This window comes from Vicugna pacos, chromosome 14, assembly GCF_048564905.1.
Source record: "Vicugna pacos chromosome 14, VicPac4, whole genome shotgun sequence".
NCBI lineage: Eukaryota > Metazoa > Chordata > Mammalia > Artiodactyla > Camelidae > Vicugna > Vicugna pacos.
In genome coordinates this window covers 42,555,744-42,579,496 of record NC_133000.1, presented here as the reverse complement: position 1 = coordinate 42,579,496, position 23,753 = coordinate 42,555,744, and the positions used below count along the sequence as shown (strand labels likewise).

The following is a 23,753-nucleotide window of genomic DNA, read 5'->3' as shown; positions in this document are numbered from 1 at the left end:
GCAAAAATTAACTCAAATTACATTCTATGCTTGGGAGGAGGAAGCAAATAAGCCAAAAATTATTTTCATTATTTTGCCAGACTGTACTATTTTTACATTCTTAGAGGATGCCAAAATGCAGAATAATTGATAGTTTAATGTACTGTTGTTACCAAACCAAACTTGGGTCTGCTCGCCTGCAAAAAGTAGAGCCAAGTCTATTGGCACTGGGTTGTAGTGAAGGAAAGTGCAGCATTTATTACAAGACATCAGGCAAGTAGTCTGGGACAGCTAGTGCTAAAACACCCCAAACTTCCCAAAGGGTTTCAGCAAAGCATTTTTAAAGGCAAGGTAAGGGAGGTAGGTCTTGAGGTATATGATCAGCCTGTGCACAGTTCTCTGACTGGTTGATGGTGAGGTAACAGGGCAGTGCCATAGGGCTGAACATATCAATCTTTAGGCACCAGTGGGTTTAGCAAGGTAACCATTTATCTAGTAGCTGTTGACCTTAGATCCGAGGACAATATCTCTTTGGGTTTACTCAAATAAGGGAAATACTGTACTTATAAATAAAATGTGTACATTATTTATAATAGACATGCCACATTATTGATGTTTTTAAAACTTTCCTATGAGAGACATTTATTTTTTATACTATCAAATTTAAAAAGAAGTAATACGCTGACAATATTAAAACTGTGTTAAATAGTATGTGTGCAAGCTAATGACACAAAGTAATGGATGTCTTCTGGGGGATACAAATCAGTTATGGTAATATAATATATTAATATATAAGATAAAAAGTATATATTATATATATAAAGTATAAATGGGTTTCTATAAATATCCTAACTTAGGAATATAAATATTGGAGGGCCTTTGGTTAATATCTGTAGGCTTCAGGAGCTGTAAGTAGCTGTGGAATGTAATTTTTGTCACCACAGACTTACTGTGTCAATGGAGAATAAAGCATTGGATCAAATTCTGATGCACATGTAAAATATTTATTTGTAAATCAGGCGGAAGCAAAACTCGACACACTTGATTTGTAAGCTAAACAAAGTGCTGCTCTTTGTAGTGAAACACAGTGAAAATTACTGTTTAAATTAAGCAATTGAATACCATATTTGACCAGACCCAAAAATGCCTTTGACTTTGAACAGGATATTGAACAACCTAATGTAATTATAATTTTATAATCTTTTTCTATATTCATGTAAATGTTGATATAAGGGCAGAGGTGTTTGTAAAATATTTCTCCTTAGTCCATATATCTTAAAGACCATTCATTTTACTAAGGGATAGAAAATTTCTATTATTAATTATACAAAAAAACAGTATAGGATTAAAATAAATGATATATTTGTAATAATCCACACACGAATCTGAATTTCTGATTAGAGTTGTTTAAATGCTAACTGATCAGTCTTCTTTGCCACCCCTTCCCTGACTCATTTCAGATAAGGATAATTCAAATATTAATTAATGGGTCTCAATAAAGATTGAAGCAAAAAAAAATACATTGTACTCAATATGTTGATGTATTCTACCATAGAGACAATAGAGGAATTAGAACTTTAAGATTTTTATGAGTAAAACAACTTTAAATTGTTCCTAGTACATCATCTCATGTCAAATGTATAGATTCTCACACTATTTGTTAATAAAAAGACAAATGCTCTGTCTATAATTTTTGTTTTTTTTCTTTAGGGTTTTTAGCTTTTTTTAAACAATAATCCCATCATTTTTTCCTAAAATACAGCCTATCATGGGGGGGTAATTAAGTTTGTTTGTTTGTTTGTTTATTTTTGATGGAAGGACTGAGGATTGAACCCAAGACTTCATGCATACTAAGTACGCACTCTACCACTGAGCTATACCCTCCCTTTGCCTATCATTTTGTTTTATCTATAGTATAAAGTATTATATTTTGTTAAGACTATGTTAGTTATATAAAGTGCCATCAAAATAAATACTGAGATCAATTTTACCTTTTTGATCATGACAAATATAAATAGTTGCATATTCCATAAATCAGTATGAATAAACCCAGACTGATTATTCAACATCTTCAAGCAGTAACTTGATGCTGAATTTCAATAATTACTGAACATCAGAAATAATGTAAAATGTTAGTATTATAGGTAGAATTTATAACTAAAAAGAATAAGAAGAGAATTATAAGAAAAAGGGTGCAAAAAACAATTGGACTGGTGTAAATAAAGACCATTTCTCTGTTTCTTAGTAGACAGCACTTTGACCTTGACCATGTTTTTGACCTTCAGTATATGAAATCACATTAAACTAAGAGTTACTTTTTAATAAAAAAGGCTAAGTTCTAAAATCTCTCCCAAGATCTTTTAAGTACATTTTTTCACTTAATTCCCACAACAGCTCCTGGAGATGAATATTATTATTATCATTACTTTATAGATTAGAAAACTGAAATTCAAAAAGTTGGAGCAATTGACTTTCAGTTACAAAGATACTCAAGTTTTTGCATCTAATTCCATGGTCCAGTTACTTTTTATTAATATTCTGCTCAGGTTCTAGATTGGAAAACACCTTCATGTCAACCAACTACACTAGGCCCTTGGTACCCACAGGTTCTGCAGCAACAAATTCAACCAACCACAGACTGAAAACATTTGGGAAAAAAATTCCAGAAAGTTCCAAAATGCAAAGTTGAATTTGCCATGAGCAGATGGCTATTTACATGGTATTTACAGCTATTTACATGTCATTTACATTGTGTTAGGTATTACAAGTAATCTAGAGACGATTTAAAGTATATGGGATGATGTGCATACATTATACGAAAATAGTATGTCATGTTATACAAGGGACTTGAGCATCCTCTGATTTTGGTATGGGAGGGGATAGTCCTGGAACCAATCCCCTGCAAATATAGAGGGCCGACTGTAATCCCAGGGAATGGGTCAATTCCTAAGACTTTCTAATGGACTGATGTGTATCCTGCTGGAATGAAAATAGGTATCAATGAGATAAGACATTTAGGGACTTGTGAGCAGTCATTTTCAACTTCTGCAGTTGCTTCTTTTATTTACATTTATTTTTATTTGTTTCCATTAAATTAAATACAGCTGCATAGGTATAGCAGAACTGGGGTTAGGAGGAAATCAACATGCTTTTTTTGCTGCCTCCTCAAATACCATTTTCTAGAATCAGCTAAAATCTATACAAGTCTACCACAATAAAATGATGGATTCCTGGAAAGCTAGTCTTAATGCAATTATTTTGTCTCCTTTACACATTCATTTATAAATTTTGCAATACTGAAAATAATATAAGTAAGAAAAAAAGCTTAGTAAAATTTCCTATTTAAATTGCATCTCCACATTTTGATTCACATGCTTCCCTAGTGTGATCATTTTATTGAGGAGTGAAAGAAACATGTTACAGCATTATCATTTTTAAATAAAATTCACTCAAAATTATTTCATAATATATGATCCCTTAATTCTAGCATTTAGGAAGCCCTGAGATCTAAAGCTGTGTACCCAAATACCTTCACTGGTAGTCCCTCTTGGCAAAGAAAGTGTACTTGATCCTCATTTTAGACATTGATACCTGCTTTTGACTACAAGTAGCTAATGTGAGTCTGTGTTAACAAAAGTCAATTGCTGCTAGAATATAAGTAAGGATGAAATGACAGACAAGGACCATTAGTGAAAAAGTTTATAGTAGGATCTCTAACCTTGGCCATTACACCTAGAATTTTACAGAAGGTAATTAATCTATCTGTATTCCCCTAAAAGATTCAACATGGAGAAGCAAATATAAATAGTTCATTAAAATTGAACTGGAAGAGTTGATTCTCATTGCTTAAGACAATCTTGAAGACAACGAATAAAAATGTTGCCAATCTTACAAGATACTGAAGCATAAGGATCCTTTTTGTTTGCTTTCTCTTATCTTTGAATGCTGCTACTGTCACACAACATTAGATAACAGCTTAGACAGAGAGAAAAGGCTGGAATAATGAAACATGCAACACAAAACAAGAGACTGCAGGGCATGGAATAGGACAAGGATTTAGAGGAGATTAATTTGCAGACTGTGTGGATTAACAGAGGAGTCTTGATGCAGAGGGTTAAGGGGCAGAGAAGAACAGGCTGGCAAAGCCAGGAAGCACGTAAGACACCTGATCGACATTGTTTTGATGACCAGATTTACAGAAGTGAGATAAGCCAATTCACAGCTTCCCAAAGAACACCCTGAAGATCATATATTTGTTTTCCATTTGCCTATGCCATTATACTTGCAATACATATACAAAAACTTGGTCTAGGATCCATTAGTAATAAATAAAATAAGTCTGTCCCATTGTTGTTTTATTGAATAAGAGAGATATTTTATTACCTTAGTCTCTCTTCTTCAATGAATTTCCCCTAATACCAAAATTAACTTTCTGAAACACAATTATGATTGGCTATTTACCTGGCTAGAAAGAACAAATTCTTTAACATGACATTCACAGCTCATCAGTATTTAGCCTTTGCCTGATGCTGTCTTAAACTATGCTACTTCCCTCTGCTCTACACTCTAAGATCTACCACACTGCAGTCTTACCAAGCTGGAAACCCACAAAGCTGTTTTATAGCCGACTTTGCACAAGCTGTTGCCCCCACCCAGACTGACCCTTCTATTTCCCTTCCAGTCAATTCTTATTCATCTCATAATATTTGGGTCTAATGTCATTTCCTATGTAACTTCTTCCTTTATCACCCTCTGCAAAACTAGCTGTCCTCTCCTCTGCATTCTGGGTACATAGTGAGTGTATCATATCACCTATGCTTGTGGATCATATTCATTTAATTATCATACATAGTCCATTGGCTTCTAGGATAAAATTATGTCATACTCATTTTTATTCAACTGCCTACAAGTGCCTAAAATGTTGCTAGTTCATATTAGAATGTGGTTAAATGAATGGAAGACACTGTCGTCGACTGCAGAAAATCATTAATAAACCCATTTAAACAAAAAAGCTCCCTGTTAAGATAACACACACACGTCTAATTTCTATATATACTTGAAGTTCCAATATACTTTTTTTCTTTTAGTCAATAGAACCTAGAAGAAACTCAAAAATCTCAGTTCAATCAACAAATAATTAATAATTATCAAAATATAAACAGGGTCTTAACTAATGAAGGTATTAATAATTACTAGATCTTTACTCATAGCACTTTAAGGTCAGTATGTAACAGAAACATAAACTGTGCTCCAATGTGGGGGAAATTAATCTCTGAGAGAGCAAATAGAAAACAATATTAACTCTGAAATGTGTCTGATGGCTGTAAATCACTGGATATGATAGTTTTGACCTTTGACTTTGATAAAATAATTCCTTTAAACCTTTGACACTTGCTTTATTTGAGATAACAGCACAATTTCCTTTTCATCTGCTGTTCTGTTAGAAAGTTTTCTTAGGAAATGAAAACTGTTTAATTCTTTAGTTAAAAAAAGATTCAAAAAAATGACCCAGAAAAAGTCCTATAATTCAAGTATAATCCAAAATATGTTGACTCAGAAAAATTGATATTCTAACTACTTTTTGGCTTATGATGTGGACAATTATTTCTTTCATAATTAAAAATTCATATTGCCCTATAGGAAATACTGAGAAAATAGAAATATTTTAAATTTTAAAACCAAAATTGTTTCCTTTTACTATTCACAATGGTATCTTAAATAAAACATTGAATTTCTTATTTATTGTGATTTGACAGAATATTTTGGAAGTTTATTCTATAAGCATTTATTAAGTAATGAATACTAATTCAACAATATGCTAAAAACTAGCTTAAAATTTAAATTTGATACAGAACCAGTATATATTCTCATAAAGGAAATTTTCTTAAAGCTTTATCTTTTAATTCTCTTTCAAACTACTATATAACCCTTTTTACATCTTTGGGCATTTCATGTCATATACTGCACTTCAAGCCACTGAAGAAGATTAATTTGTTAGTCTGTGCCTTAGGTTGCCTAATTAATCCATTCTTCCCTTCTTTCTTTATTTCTCCATGGCTCATTTACTCATTTATTGAGTGTCCATTAGGTCCAAATCACAGTTGTAGATGCTTTGTGAAATGTAATAATCAGAAAATAAGTTTTTCTTTCACAGAGATTTTAGTTTGTTAGATACCCATCCTATATTAACTTAATATAACCTAGAAATAAATACAAGTTTTATTTAAAAACTTTCAGGCTTTAGTTGCATTCTTTGCAGCTTGGTAAGGAAGAGAACATTTTGTCTCTGGAGTCTTGGGTGGAGATTTAAATGATGGGTAAAATTTTGATTTGCTACCACAGGGACAATCTATTATAGTATAAAGTACAACATAAGAATTGTCATGAAAGATAGGATACATGGAATATATATGAACAGTAATTATTGCTTTTTACTGATTTGAATAATTTCTGTATGTATTGGTGGTAGATATAATTTTAAAATTCTAGCCGGGCCCATAGGGAATCCTAGAGGCAAATCTCCAGTTTAAGGAGCCCCATGTGCTGCAGGAATGGGCTGCACTGTCACCTCCACCCTGTGCAATCACTGCCTGAGAGTGGTCGGTGAGAAGTGTGGTCTTGGTGCAAATTCCATGGTGGATACAGACAGGCAGTAGTCAGTTATGAGTGGAACATTTTTATGGTTGCTTAACCACTAAAAGTGAGTATTCACTCTTTGCCATAATTAGCCTGTTCTGTTCCTGTTTTTCTCAAGTGGTTCCCTTCACTTACAATGTCTTGCATCTGTGTTTGTCAATATTCTAGTCAACGTTTACACCCCAGCTCACTTGCCTCATCTTCTGTGGTATATTCTCTTGATCACTCAATTACAACCCATGGCCTCTGCCAATACTTTTCTGTTTTACCTCAATTGTAATTTAAAAAAAAAAGTTTATTGAAGTATAATCAGTTTACAATGCTGTATTAATTTCTGGTATACAGCATGGTGATTCAGTTTTCTATATATATATGTATATATTATATATATGTATATATAATATATATGAATATGTATAAAGATGTGAATATATGTGTATATATTCCTTTCATATTGTTTTTCACTATAGGCTATTAAAGACATTGACTTTAAAAAATTTTTCTCAGTTGTAATTTTTGCTTTCTTAAACCAATGAGTGGCTACAGGAAAGCTGGCATTTAGAAGAGCAGCACTTCAAAATCCATTACAATTGCAATTTGTTTTTTAATTTTCACATGTGTAGAGTAGTCCTCACTTATCCACAGGGGAGATATTCCAAGACCCCTAGTGGATGCCTGAAACTGTGAATGGTACCAAACTCTATTGATACTGTATTTATTCCTATATGTTAATACCTATGATAAAGTTTACTTTTAAAATTAAGCACAAGAGATTAACAACAATAACTAAGAATAAAATAGAATAATCTTAATAACATATTGTAACATGTGAATATGCTGTCTCTATTTCTTGCTCGCAAACTGTCTTATTGTACTGTACTCATCCTTCTTCTTGTGATGATATAAGTTGATAAAATGCCTATGTGCTGAGATGAAGAGGGGTGAATGATGTATGCATTGTACTGTACTGTTAGGCTACTACTGACCTTCTGACAATACATCAGAAGATGGCAGATCCTCTGCTTTGAGTCATCCTGGATCATTGAGTCATGAGGATGTTGACAGTTGGATCTCAGGTTCAGGCAGTGTTGAGAATCGGGGACCCCAGGAAGGACAGAGTGGGACAGCATGGGATTTCATCATGCTTTTCAAAATGGCACACACTTTAAAACTTATGAATGGTTTATTTCTGGAAATCTCCATTTAATATTTAATATTTAACTAAAACCATGGAAAGGGAAACCATAGATAAGGGGGGGACTACTGTACAACATTCTTACTTTAAAACAATGACTCAGTATTACATGAAATCATTCGTGGGCTTTTCATAAGACAAGACAACCATGTGTTGATTTAGCAAAATATTTAGAGAGGACACTTTTTGTGGAAGGTTCTGTATCGGTATTTTAAGTTGTCTAAATGAACCACACATAGTTGGAGCCCTCAGAAATAGAGGCAACGCGGCATCCTGGAGTGTATTTAAACCTTTAGCTGGTCCCTTCAGAAGACTCTCCCCATATTGCCTGCAATACTACAGACTGAAGTTTGATTAGAAGACCTAGGGCCCTGTTATTTGGCTCTCAATCCTCATCATGTTGAACACTTATATAATGTTATAGATGTGCCAGGCACTTTTTGAAGTGTTTTGCATGTATTATTTCATTCAATCCCTGATACTGCCCTGTATGTTAGGTACCACGACTAACTCAATTGTACAGATCAGGAAACTGAGGCACAAGAGGTTAAGTAACACTTCCAAATTCGTGTAGCTGGCATATATTTTTTAATAGACAGAATGTATTGATGGAATGATTGAAGGAGGCATATAAGGAAAGGAATTTATAAATACATCTTCTATATTTGAAAGTTTTTCCTGAGTCCTTCCTTTTTTCTTATATCAACTTCCACCACATCATTACAAGACACTGTCATCTCTCACACACACTATTGGCAGAGACACATCCATTTTCATTTCTCCACACCACATCCAGTGTGATATATTGTTTTTAAAAATAAATACAGTTGTATTATGTCCCTGCTTAAAACATCTCACATTTCTCTTAGGATTAAATAAAAACACTGTGCTGGCACATAAAAAGGCCCCACATTGTGTGATACATAACTTTCAGCCTTATTGTACACTGTACTGCCTGTTCCTCAACTTCCCAGTTTTCTTGTCTCATTAGCCTTCTTGCAGCTCTTCAGACACACTCTATTCTTCCTGCCACAGGACTTTACACCATGTTCCTTCTGCCAAGAATTCCTCCCCCTCATTAAATTCTGTTCTTCCCCTAGATCTTAGCTCAGCCATCACTTGTTCACTTTAGACAAAAAACATTCCTTTTGTCATGTAGAAGGTACTAAGGTAGCATCTATCTGATGTACATTTCTTCCTTCCCCACCCACTGTACACTTTGTGAGGATATGAGATCATAGAAGGTACACTGTAATTATTGGAAAGCTGGATGGATAATGAATGAATCTATGCAATGGAAATTGGATAATAATAAAACTGATGTTAGCTGACTGCTAAACTTCTATGACAGCCTCAGTTTCATACACCACACATAACACACACACATACACACAGAGAACATGAATGGAAGATCTTAGAGACTTGCAAGGTAGACACATTATTGGTAGGAGACATCCACCATGGTTCTAGCACAATTGCCATTTTCCACTGTGGCAGTTATTCTTAATCTTAACTGCACATAAGAATCACCCAAGGGAATTTTTAAACATTTCTATATTAGGCCTTAGCCCAGTCTAATTCAATCAGAATTTTTGGTAATTCAGACAACAGTATTTTTTCAGAGGTTCCTAAATTACTTTATTGGGTAGTCAAATTGGCAATCACTATCTCAGTCAAGGAAAGAGGGAAATACACACATACAAATTATGCTTTTACTCTTTGTTTGTGGAGCAAACAAAAATATATATATTTTAAGCCTAGATGATTTTATAGGACTGCATGAAAAATATCCCCAGTAACATAGCCCATTTTGTTCTACCTGTGATCAACATTTTAAAATTATATTTGTATTAATCTACTTGTATTTTACATCATAATTCTATAGGGAGAGATTTATATAGAGGGATTGCATATATTACATATTATATGCCTTTATAATATTGGGGAAATTTTCACAAAGTCTTTCTCTCTCTCTCTCTCCACCTATACATACACACATTATATGTCTGTGTAATGTATATATACACAAACACACACATATATATAAATGTATACACATAATGTATGTATTTAATATCATTGGGAACATTTTTTTAACATTTTTTATTGATTTATAATCATTTTACAATGTTGTGTAAAATTCCAGTGTTCAGCACAATTTTTCAGTCATTCATGGACATATACACACTCATTGTCACATTTTTTTCTCTGTGATTTATCATAACATTTTGTGTATATTTCCCTGTGCTATACAGTCATTGGGAACATTTTATAAAGCAATGTCTACAGAATATATATAATTTTACTTATCTATTTCCCCATTCCCTATTATGCAAGTTATTTTTGTTAAATTCTTTGCACAGAACAACTGTAAAAATGTTCATTTTTATGAAATATTATTTAGTGATTAATTGCTTCTGAAGTAAAACTATATGATGGCAGTGGAATTAAGACATCCTAATCATTAGTTATAAATATTTACTAGCTGCTACTATAACCTTGATGATAATTTTTAAAAATGGTTTAGAAAAGAAAATCAAAAACAAGTAATGCCTAGAAAGTCATATGCATATTATGAAGCCATTGGTGATTTAGATATATTTTGTGACTTCCATAAAGTAATCATCAATATTGTAGTAATTTATTTAACATAACAATTAAGTCAAAAGAAATTTAAATGCATTATTATTCATTTAAAAATAAACATTCTCTACCTAGGCAAAAAGGAATCTCTTTTCCACAGCTTATGATTTTTAAATTATGCAATTAATGGTAAATATGTAAACAGTAACACAGTATTAAAAATCAGCTTTAAATTTTCATTATTTTTCACAATAAAAACACCTAATCTCTTTAACTTGGATGGATTTAGAGTTTGGAATAAATTTAGCATCACTTAATGGATAACTTTAACAAGGATAGAGAAGGATGAGTGATATTCCATTATATAAATATACCACAACTTCTTTGTTTTTAACATTTTTTATTGAGTTGTAGTCATGTTACAGTGTTGTGTCAAATTCCAGTGTAGAGCACAATTTTTCAGTTATACATGAACATACATATATTCATTGTCACATTTTTTTCTCTGTGAGTTATCACAAGATCTTGTATATATTTCCCTGTGCCATACAGTATAATCTTGTTTATCTGTTCTACATTTTGAAATCCCATCTGTTCCTTCCCACCCCCTACACCCTTGGCAACCACAAATTTGTATTCTATGTCTATGAGTCTGTCTCTGTTTTGTATTTATGTTTTTTTTTGTTTTTGTTTTTTTTACATTCCACACATGAGCGATCTCATACGGTGTTTTTCTTTCTCTTTCTAGCTTACTTCACTTAGAATGACATTCTCCAGGAGTATGCATGTTGCTGCAAATGGTGTTACATTGTTGTTTTTATGGCTAAATAATATTCCATTGTGTAAATATACCACATCTTTGTCCAGTCATCTGTTGTTGGACATTTAGGTTGTTTCCATGTAAATAGTGCTGCTATGAACATTAGGGTGCACGTATCTTTTTGCATTAGAGTTCCCTCTGGATATATGCCCAGGAGTGGAAATGTTGGATCATATGGTAAGTCTATTTTTAGTTTTTTGAGGAATCTCCATACTGTTTTCCATAATTGCTGCACCAAACTACATTCCCACCAGTAGTATAAGGAGGTTCCCTTTTCTCTACACCCTCTCCAGCATTTACTGTTCACGGACTTTTGAATGATGGCAGTTCCCCGTGTTCTTAACAACATCTGATATAAAAAAAAAAAAACTTTTAAAGTAAAAAAAAAAATTTAAGTATGGTTGTCAAAAATTTTCTCTCAAAGATGTTTAATTTTTATATCCTGATTATTCTGATTACCACTTATCTCAAGCGTTTTTATATGCTTATAGGACTATCTAGGTTAGTGACCGGGAAGTTGCACACTGGGTAATCCAGAGTGGAAAGAATGTAGGTGATGGGCACATAGTATTATTCATGTGAAAAATCTTATGAATTTTGTATTTTATATAAGCTGTCCTTTGTGAGTAAAACATTTTCATAAAATCAAGTAACCTAAATGTTTTTTTTAAATATCATGAGTTAAAACTTTTTGTGGAGTATATAACTCAATAAATAATTACCAAAATTGATTAAAACTTGTGCAGTGATGCTCAAGAACTAATTTTCAAAGTCAATAAAATGCTCTGTCTTCCCAAATCCAATAGAAATTTGTACTTGGTCAGAGATATGCAGGTAAATGTTTGACACATCCTCCTAGAAACACTCTTCATTTTTAGTTTCCAAATACCAGAAGCCTCTGGAAAACCCTCTCACCCATCTGGTCATTTCTTCTTTGTCTCATTTGTTCTTTTATCTTGTAATTGAGATTAGAGTCACTCCAAGTAAGACCTTGCTTACTGTGAATAAAATCCTTATTTCCGTTTTGCTAAATATTCATTGTCTGATATGTATAAACTCAATGAGGGCAGGGACTTCACCTTGTTCACCTGTGTTCACACATGGATATTCAGTGAATAGTAGTTGAATGAATAAATGAATGAGTGAATAAAAAAGTGTCATTTTACTTTCACATCAGTGTTGAAAGACAGTTTTCCATAGGCCTCTTGCATTTTTGCACAACTTTTGAGCAGCCCCTCCCCCAAATTATTATAACAGAAAGACTAGGAAGATAGATAATTCCTATCTCCCAAGTGAAAAGAAGGCATAGATAAAAGTATGAAGACAGTGTCTCCTTCAGGAGTAATGGGCATGCGAGTTCATTGCACATCATAAATTCACTTACTTTCTTGTAGTACAAGCCACTGCATGTGCAAATTCCACCTGGCTTTTGCCAAAGTAAAAATTGTATCAGACAAACAGACAAGGAATACTTTATTCAAGGCTATTGCAAAAGGAAGAGAGGCCAGAACTGAGGCTGAACTCAACTCCACTGAAACAAGGGTGGGAGCGCTTTTAAGAGCAGGAGTGAGTGAAGGGAAATCATAGACAATCTGTTTCTAAATTGCCTTCCCTAAAGGTGAAGTAAACTTTCTATCTTCCAGACCAGGTAGACTTACAACTTGAAGCCAGGTGAGAAAGCTAAGCTCCTATTTTACCACAGAGACTGGGAGATAAAGATGCTGTCTTTCTTGGATATTAGATTTCAAGTAGGTGGCTCCCAGGTCCTTGAGAAAGAGAGCCCTGGGTTTTAACACTGGCAAGAGGCTTTTTAAAAGACTTACATCTCAAAAGGTCAGAGAATTTGTAATTTGCAATTACAAGTTTTTTGGTGTAAATGCTCTAAGGAAAATGAGGTCAGAACCTTACAGGCAGGAAAATCCTGTCCAAAGTTTGAGTTTCCCAGAGGCTGAGGGATGTGCTGAAGCCCTCTTTGCATCATCCTGTAGGAACTGGGGCTTGGAGACCCTGTCAAAAAAAATAGGAATACTCTGACTATTGCTGTTGCTAGGAGTAATAACTACCTTTCCTCTTTGCCCCAGGAGTCTTGTGTCTTCTCTCAGTATGTATGCATAGGTGGCAGTTTAACTTGTCAGCTGGCAAGTATGGTAAAATCACAGATGCTTCAGAGTTCTTAACAATCAGACATTGAATTTTGAACTTTGAGGGAAAATTCACTGGAATTTCTCTATGATAATGAAGTAACTTCAGTGAATATCAACATAATATTGAAATATTTAGCAGTTTTTAACGTGTTAGAAAATCCATCGAATGAAGAAATTAATTTACTAGAAAAACACTGTATAAAAGTTGTATATATCTTCCCATCGATGATTCACTATTAATTTATTTTAATTGTTTGTTTAACGATTTCTGTTTATGAAATAAAAGTCATCATATTTTCTAAGCTCTAGATAAGTTTATTATGAAGTGATTGGGAGGTCAAAACATAGAGGACCCTAACTTGAAATTCAAACTGATATTACATTGCTTAATGCATCATTGCTTAAAGTAATAAAGTACTTTAAACTGCAGTGTAGGACTATTCTTCAAAAGTGGAGACACAAGATGCATCATCTCTGATTTTGAGATTTTGCCTCTTCATATGGACATAGACAAAGGAAATTTCTTTTCTTTCATACAGCATCTAGGTCATGATGTTACCCCAAAAAGGGAAAGGGAAGAGACCCCAATTCTTTCCTTAACCAAAAGATAAGAATTCAAATGGGAGACAGAAGAATTGTGTAACAGCGAAAGATTTTAAAAGTTGTATTTAGCAAAGGGAAACAATACCTCTAAGAACGGGAGGTGGGCAGATCCAGAAGAGGACGGCAGCCCTGGTCTTCGTCCCTTCTCTTACACCCTCACTTAGAGGTGGTTTCTCGACTGATTGACGGCTCTTGCCCCTGGAGTGCTTAGTCATACCTGTCCCCTTTTGTGCATATCCTTGCCCATGATGCACACAGAAAAACCCATGGTAGGACCTAAATCGCAATGCTAATTATATTACAGTGAGCATCGGGTCATGTCCAGTTAGGTCCTACATTGAGCATCGGGTCATGTCCAGTTAGGTCCACTATCAAGCAGTCATGGATGTCGAGTTCTAACCAGTTTCTTGCTGGCACTCATTGAGAGGAAGCAAAGCCTCTTTATGCTGGAGGTGGGCATCCACCATCTTCTGGACAATCTCTCCCCTGCCTTGTCTGCCTGGTGCCTCCACTTATCTAACTACCTAACAGTAATATTTAGCTTTGGTTCTCTTTTCATTTTTTTCATTTGAATGAAATGATTCAGTTAGTAGTGAACAGTGTCTACCTCATTGGAATTGTTTCTTCACCACTAGAGCTTATTCTGAATGGTGTCATAGTTCTTACTGTTAATTTGATTTTAAACCTCAGTGTGGAATACATCCATTCAGTTGTCACTGCCCCCATGCTTTAGGTGTGACAGTACTGGAAGGCCCTATTTATGCCGTGGGAGGTCACGACGGCTGGAGCTACCTGAACACAGTGGAGAGGTGGGACCCTCAGAGTCAGCAGTGGACGTTTGTAGCCAGTATGTCGATTGCCCGCAGCACAGTTGGTGTGGCAGCATTGAACGGCAAGTGAGTAGACTTTTTCTTTTTCTCTAAGTTTTTCAGTGAATATTCTTTGTAATATAATTTTTAGTAAACTGCTTTGATACAAAAGTCTTTTTAAATTTTTTGTTTTTGAGGTTTCTTGAAATTTAGGCGTTATGGAGACTTGACAGATCGAGCCTGCATATTATTCTGGTTGTCTCTTCTTATAAAATAGAAATCAAAGCTTCTTCACATTAATTGCTTGTTAAAAAGTATCCAGTATATTTCATGAGGACTATATGAACTGAATTTCTGCATATTTATATCCTTTCTTGTAAAATAGTCTTGAGTTGCCTTCAAAGGGCTACTAAAAGTTTGGTACTTAATATATATATTTTGCATGATTGTATCAGTCTCTCCACTTTCTCCCTTTTCCATTTCTATCACCCTAAATCAGGAATTTTCCAACTCAACACTGTTGATATTTTGAATCAGGTAATTCTTTATTACAGGTGGGACTCTGTCCTGTGCCTTGTACGGTGTTTAGCAGCATACAGGCTTCCATCCCCTAGATGCCAGCTATATCCCCCTGCCCAATGTGATAAGCAAAAAGGTCTCCAGACATTGCTTAATATCCTCTCTAGGGTCAAAATACACTCCCTCGTACTCCCGTGAGAGGTTCTGCCCTGAACAAAACTAATAACGCCTCTGGCTGGGACAGCTGCAAAAGCTTCCAGTCTCTTTACTTCTCTTTCCACTACAGTCCACTTGCTTAACCAGTCAGCATTGCCCTATAAACGCAAGTAATATATCAGTTCCCTTTGTGCTTAGAATACAAGGCATATCTTTACTTACAGGGACCCACTGGATCTTGTTTCTCCTTATTCTACATTTTTTCTCTATACATCAGCCAAATGCCTTTTCTTTATGCTTTAGATGTGGCAAGCTCTAACCCAACTCAGTTCCTTCCAATGTGCTCTTTTCTTAGTCTGAGATGCTCTTCCTACTAATCCTCATGTGCCTGGGTCTTTCTCATTGTTCAGATTTTCATCTTAAAAATGTGTCCACACAGAGAGTTATTTACTATTCATCCTATTTAAAATAGACCACCCTGCACACTCTCCCAAACTGTTAGTATTTTCTATCTCTTTTCACTAACATACATGTTCAATAAACGTTGAGATTTTATCTGCAACATTCATTATTATATCCCTGGGCATAATATGCATTCATTATTTCTCCTGAGTAAACTTTGAAAGAAACACTGTATCCAATTTAGTTACTCTTAATAACCTTTAACAATCTAAATTTTTTCTAAATATATGTGTGAATTTATAAAGTTATTATTTAAAATATAAACTGTCTTTCTCACTTAAATATATACTTCTTATGTTTCTAGACACTTATTTCATGAGAAATGATAGAAGAAATTATATATATGGTACCATATATATTATCTTTAAAAGTTATATTTTACTGAGCTTGTAAAATTTAGTAGAAGGCAGTTGTACACTACTTCTAATTCTATGACTATTAATAATTCATTTTGTATTATTACATCTTCCTTTGTTACTATTATTATCCTCAAAATTTGGTATTTTTATGTGTTAGCATTATTACTAATTTTGTCTCTTCTTACATTTTGTGAATGCCATTTGGTTTTGTTTCTGTTTTTAATCAGATGTGTGCATATAGTGGAGTCATGCTTGGTTTCCCTCATTAATTTGTGCTTGACTTAGCTGTATTTATTATGTCTTGAAATTCAGAATTTAACAAAAGATAGTATTAATAATTGTCTTTCTAGTTTATTCTTCTTTAACATATCAAAATTTTATTTAGTCATTCTCTTATAAATGTGCATTTTAATATTTTCCACTTCTTAGTTATTAAGAACAGTGTTGCTGTGAACATCTTTACATATGTCCATTGTAAACATGTGTACACATTTTAGCTGGATGTAGACCTGGAACTGAAATTGCTAGGTTATACAGTATTCTTGTGTTCAGCTTTAGTAGGTACTGCCCAGAAGATTCTGAAAGGGATTTTCCTACTTTATGTACACATTAACAGTGTATTAGAATTCTAGATACTCCACTTCCTACTGACTTGATAATGTCATCTTTCATGGTTTTTATTTATTCTGGTGACTAGTGCTATCACATTCAGTGAATGACTAATGAGATTGACCATGTTTTTATATATTTATTAACCATTTGTATATCCTTTTGTTGAAGTATATGTTCAAGTCTTTTTCCATTCTCTATTGAATTTTCTGCCTTTTTCATTTTGCTTCTTGGAGTTCTTTATATGCTCTAGAAATTATTTCTAGATAAATATATCTTTCTTTATTAGTATTATATTGCTATTACTACTACTATTATTTTCCAGGAAGGGTATATTGATTACATAATTTATTGACTTTATGTCTAAAAGGAACATTCCTGTGTCTTCACACATTTGTTTTAAATTGGTTTGAGCAGTTTAATGTCACAGTCTTGTATTGTTAAAGCTAAGCACATATTTCTTAGTTTTTATCTTCTATCATATTTTTCAAGAAGGTGTGTAAATTCAGTAAGTTTTCATCTTTAATGTTTTCCAAACTCAAACCTTAATTCTTATAGATATTTTGACTATATTTCTATCAGTTAGGGTACAGTCAAGAGACAGAAATCACACCAGCCATTTATCAGTTATTCTCAAAAACAATAATCTAATACGAAGATTTGTTACATATATATAAAATTAGTTAACCAAAAAGTCAACCAGAGAGCAGTATATCATAAATGTTTCAGCTAAAGGCAGCAGCTACCACCTGCAGTGTTGGTGAACAAAAGAAGATATTATAATTACTAAGATTTAGAAGCTAGTTGAAATCCAGACATTTGGGATTGGATCCCTGCTTAGCTGAAGCTGGTGTCTCTGACAAGAAAGAGGGGTCCCTTGGCCTGAGACCCAGAGTTGTGAGGAGATGGTGCCATTCTACTTGCTGATGGCTCTGAGTGACCTCAATAAGGCCGATTTTGAGAGTTTTGCAAAACACCAATTGGATGTAACCTGATTCAAGAAGTAAAGATGGGGTGAAACTCACAGGAACAGGAAATGAACCAAAAGGAGCAAGATACTTCCTCCACCAGTCTTTCAGTCTCCCGCTAGCACCCATTAACATCACATCTCACAACAGGGAATCAGGCGGCAAAGTAGAAAAGTGATTTGCAGAGTTACAGGTCCTGCATCAAGAAGCAGAACACAGAACAGAGACTGTGGGGCTTGGAAAATAGCTTAGTAACTGGCAAGTTCTTCTCCAATTTCAGAATGTTTCCCAGGGTATCATCTGATAGCTACTTTTCATTCTTTTAACTTAATATTTGGAGATGCATTTTAAAAACCTCAATCATGTCTTTCTTTTACTTAGGAAAGTTTTTATCTACTGAGAATTTGTTTTTATTTACTTGTTTGATTTCTTTTCCATTATTTTAGTCCTTTGGTTTGGTGATATACATTTTAGTATGTGTTTATGTTAATGATTCTCTGTATATTTGAGCACTGATTTCTTTTCCATAAACTCTCTTTCTCCTCAATAATTTTATTTCTTTTCCACTTGGGAAAGTTTTTCTTCTATATTTTATATTTAATCATTATCATTTTGTTTATGCATTTTACTGCTTCCAGTGCAGACATAATGCTTTTAATTTTAATTTTCCTTACATGATATCTTTATTGGACACCTACCTCTTTTTCTTATTTGTCTTGTATTTATTTTATGTCAATTATGTCTTATTGTCTTATTTTAAAAATTCTTTGTGTCACTAAATGTATATTTTCTTAAATTGCTTCTGAGAGCACAATTTATTTTTCTCCATAAAATACAAGCTATAAAGTAGATGCTTTCTTTGCTTGAACAGTAAGTTTTTCTTATATTATGAAAGACTCTTATCCACGCTTTACTGTGCTTTGTTTTGTTTCCCTGTGTACATCTTGTGATTTGTCCTGTCACAGAGCATTTATGTCTCTTCACTTTTTTCAAGATGCTACTCTGAAATTATCTGCTAAAAGTTTAATTAATGTCAGTATCTATCATTGTTTCAAAAATCTGCTAGATGAGAAAGTTGGAGCCAAAGTATGGAAAGCCAAAGCAAATTGCTCCCTCTTAATTCAGTTTCCTGTTTGTGTTTGGGAAAGCTGCTTTTCTGCCAGCATACTTTATTCATTGTTAACCTTTCCACTAGCACCAATTTCCGTATCAAATAATATTTGTTGACATTCCTGCTAGACTCCTTTTGGCTATAGCTGTTGAGAAAAATCAGAATCCTACTATCATGGCTACTTTGAAAAATCAATGTGTAAGTGTGAAAAGGAGTTACAGTTATATAACCCTATAGGTCCCATAGTGATGAGGTGCTACATAAAAAATGGTTAAGGGTGTTCTTCCAGTAATTTCCTAGTTATACTGAGAATTATCAGAAGAGAGAATTGAAGCTTATTACTAATTTTCATTTTGATCTTATCTGCAAGTTATCTAAAAGAAAACCTCTTAGAATTGTTTCTATCTGAATTAGGTATATTCCATTCCCCATTTCTCTCTTAATACAAATCTTTATTCCATTGCACTTTTTAATAGCGATCATAGAAAAAAATGTTCATTTGTGTTAATATTGCCACTTTACTCACTAGAGAATATATGATTATTAATATAATTTTTCTACCCATATTTATCTTTTCTCTTGAAAGAGGGGCCATTTTCCTTAGGTATTACAATATTTTTCTGAGCAATCACTTAATCTGGAAACTAATAGTAAAATTTCACATTCTTCTACATTGAATATTAAAAAAAATCTGTCTGCAGGCATATTTATTTGTGGATAGTAAAATTACAATAATACAATTACTATTTCTCTTGAATGTTAATATTCATATTTCCTATACACAGAAGCATAGCCATTTTTGCCTCTTTACTTTTTCTAATATTTATACATGTAACAGTCCATCTATTTGTTTAGTGACTTTTTCTTACTGCTTACACTGATGCTAATAGATTCACCTCTTGTACCCTTTAGAAAATGGGTATCTCATTGGTATAGCAAATTTGCTCAGCAGGGATGAGAAATATCCTTACCCCTTCATTATCGTGTTCAATTGTTACATTTTTCTGTAATGTGAACACACATGCAAAACACACACATGTTATTTTAAAGTTTCAATATGTTACTTACTCTAGGTTTTTTCTGTAGTTTTGATTATAGCTTTGTGATCCTTCCTTAATACTTTACTGTGAAATATCTTTATATGTGTGTATTTTGTTATAAATCTCCAAACTTAATAAAAAATGGAATAAAAACTTAATAAATAAAACACTACACAATGTTGTAGCAAATTTTCATGTTGTTATAACTGAATTCTAACAATCTCAATTTCTTCCTTCTTAAATTGGCTATACATGGAATTCATTATTTGTGTTTTTTTGTTGTCCTTGTATTTTCTGGTCAGCTAGGATATTTACTATCTAAAAAAATTCTGTTTTACTCTAATACCATTCTTCATATCAAATATCAGAGTGAGATTATTTAAAGATTTTATTCTTGAAAATTTTTACATTTTAATTAAGTACATGTTCCTAAATTTTTAATTGCATTTTATGAAAATGTTTCAACTGATACTGTTTTTACTTCAAATAATCTTTCTCCTTTAAATCAAAATAGTACAGGTCTCATTTGGGCTGTTTCTTAATTCCACTGAGTGTGATTTAATCTCCTCAAAATTCTGTGCTTTAATGACTGTCTATTAATGTCTGATTGCTTTTCCTGTTTTACTCAGAGAAACATCATCACTAGAAAGTGACCTTTCACTTCAAACTCATATCAGAAAATTGTTCCAACATCACCCTTTGACAGTTATTTATTTTTCTCCTCACCTTAACTGACATGACTCTTTTTCCTCTTGTTTTATTTTCACATCTCACTAACTTGTCATTCTAACCTGACTGTTGCTTCTCTGAATATTATTTTGAATCATGTTCCCAATTAAGACTGATAAAAGCCAGTGAAAAGCCCTCTTGAGTTTAGATTACTCATGATATCATTTGGGGTATAGTCGATTTACAATGCTGTGTTAATTTCTGGTGTATAGCATAGTGATTCAATTATGTATATACGTATATATATGTATACATTCTGCCTTCAGAGAGCTTATATGATGTTAATAGATAAATAAGACATAGCAAAGATAGAAATGCAGAATTGTAATAGGTATAGGATGGGAATTGGCAAGGAAAAATGGAAGGATTAAGATTAAAGTGACCATTTCTACCTGATTTTGTGAATTAGTGAATTCTACCAAGTTTTGGTATGTGGTTCGTTGACCTATGTTAACCTGTGTTATTTAAATTATAATTGTCAGGGATTTTTTTATTTAGGAAATATAGGAACTTTCTAATAAATAAAGGCAAGTAGGGTCTATCAGCCATATGTTATAATGACAGCAAAGTATGTTTTGTTCGGGGGAGCAAAATATTCTGAGACTGAGGTTGTCTTTGCCAATAGTTTAAACATAGATTCACTGTAGGAATTTCACAAACCAATAACATATAGGGTCATGTCTCTTTAATAAGTCAATAAGGAAATTACATGCTCCAAACCCATGATAGATTAAATATACTATTGTTCCAGGAAAGGAGAGAAGATAGAAATAAAGTACAAATTTAATTGAAGTGTACCTTTCCTACAAGTTTTGTTTTCTGGACGAGGTGGTTTTGCCAACCAAGAACTGATGCTCAGCTGCCAGGGCAAAAATAAAAGTCCCTGTTGCTAAAGCACGTTGCTAGGGAGTGATGGTGCTGGTGTCGACAGGCAGGCTAATAATCTTCACGGGCTCAATGACACAGTTTGTCACAGCTACTGAAAAAGGAGTCATCTTTACCATGGCAGAAACTGATGTCCCACAGTCTTTGGAGAGATAGATCAGCAAAGGGTAGGTTTGTACAGATGAAATTCTGGGGTAGCCCTCACAAACGCTGTACTTATAGCCTAAAAGTCCCCTTAGCCATAGTTGCTTCTCAGCATGTTTTTATTGATAAGCCCCCACCTGGGGCCCCTCAGCAGCTGGGCTACCAAGTGCTTAACAGTGTACAGCAGATGAGATGATAACATCCTGACAAACTCACTCTATTTTTGTGTCAAAGCAGCTTTACTTCTAGAAACAACATTTTTTTGTCATTAACAAGCAAATTTGAAATCACATCAAAACAATTCAGTACAAAGTCTCAGACTGCGTTTACCACATGTGCCAACATTTCTTAGTAAGCAGGAGCCTGTTGGGTGGGCTTACTGAAACCCAGCTCATTGTGCTGTCAGGAATTCAACAAGTACCTCTCATGGAAAGACTCACTGAGAGGCACATGCAGGAGTATTCAGACAGTAGGATCAACAAGACTCATCATCGGATCAGATTAAAGAATTCTCCATCAATTGGGAAACAAAGGATCAGCATTCTGGGTCTAGAGAGTTGCTTCAAGGATGTCATACTGCACTTTCTTTAGCTCTCCTTAAGTTATAGACTACTGATAAAGCATGCCACACATTTAACTAGGATAAAGATGATAAATAACATTACATTTCTGGGGGAAGGACAACTTGGGATCATAAAAGATTTTCTAGTAGAGACACACCTGACTTAATGGGAGATCAATGAGAAGTAACCCAGCCTACGTCATAACAGGGTGGCTAGAACAGAATGCAAAATGGTACACAGGGCCGGAAAAGACCTAGTCTTGTGGCAGAAATGTCTAATTCCCTCTTAATACTCATTCACTCCTTTTTTAATGACAATATAAACACTAGTTGTTAGCTAGGCAAGTGGAATAAAGACAACAATTTCCAGCATCTTATCACCTAGGTATCACCATGTAATTAAGTTCTGGCCAGTGGGACATGAGATGTGAGTTAAAAGATGGATTCTTAAAGGGAAAGGATGTGCTCCTTCTTCCACTTTTCCTCCCTCCTTCTGTTTGAGCTGTGGTTGTCATAGCTGGGGTTTCACCATCAGGACAGGAGAGTTTGTAGATAATTCTCCATGGGGTTTCACATTACCACACATTTTCCAAGTGAAAAGTATTGGCCACTTTTTTTTTCCACACTATCTTTTCAAGGATATTTGTAAATCGAACAGCTTTGGAAGATAGAGATAGTGTGTTTCTTTGGGGCAGAGAGCAGCTCTATACGTTGATTGGAATAGTAGACATAGTATCTTCCTTCAGAGCAATGATTGGGCAGATTTGCTGGCAGTCCCTTTAAGGGTTAGCAGTTCCTAAACTCCGGGACTTGGGGAACAAGGAGAACCAACGTGAATGTGGCGCTCATTGCGCCGAGTGTGCCATAAGAAAGTCATTTCTCTCTAATTCAGGAGTCTTGTGTCTTCTACCAGCGTCTATGAGACTGTGACAGGCTTGTTTGTTAGCTTTCAGTTAAGGTACAATTTCAGGCTCTTCGCAGTTCTTGATAAAGGGTCTTGCCCAACAGATGATAGGTCAAAAGTGGGAAGCAGCCTGGGTCTACCCACAAAGCTACTTTACTTCAGCCATACCTTAACTAATACAGAATTTGTTTCCTCCAATTCCTATATTGTATCTACAGGCATACCTCAAAGACATTGCAGGTTTGATTCCAGACCACCACAATAAAGTGTATGTTGCACAATAAAGCGTATATTGCAATAAAGGAAATCACACACACACATTTTTTTGATTTCCCAGTCCATATAAAAGTAATTTTTACACTATACTGCAGTTTATTGTGTGCAATAGCATTATGTCTAAAGAAACAATCTACATACCTTAATTAAAAAATACTTTATTGCTAAAAAATGCTAACCATCCTCTGGCAATGCAGGTTTACCACAACCTTCAATCTGTTAAAAAAAAAAGCAATATCTGCAAAATGCAATAAGGTGAA

The 23,753-nt window shown here is 34.0% G+C and overlaps 1 protein-coding gene across 1 annotated transcript in view; it reads left to right on the top strand.

Moving 5' to 3' along the window:
* The window catches only part of KLHL1 (kelch like family member 1), a 59,876-nt gene that overhangs the window by 14,060 nt on the left and 22,063 nt on the right, over positions 1-23,753 (top strand). The window contains exon 2 of the mRNA XM_072976629.1: positions 14,694-14,856. Coding sequence (XP_072832730.1) covers positions 14,694-14,856 — 163 coding nt within the window. The remainder of the gene's footprint in view (positions 1-14,693; positions 14,857-23,753) is intronic.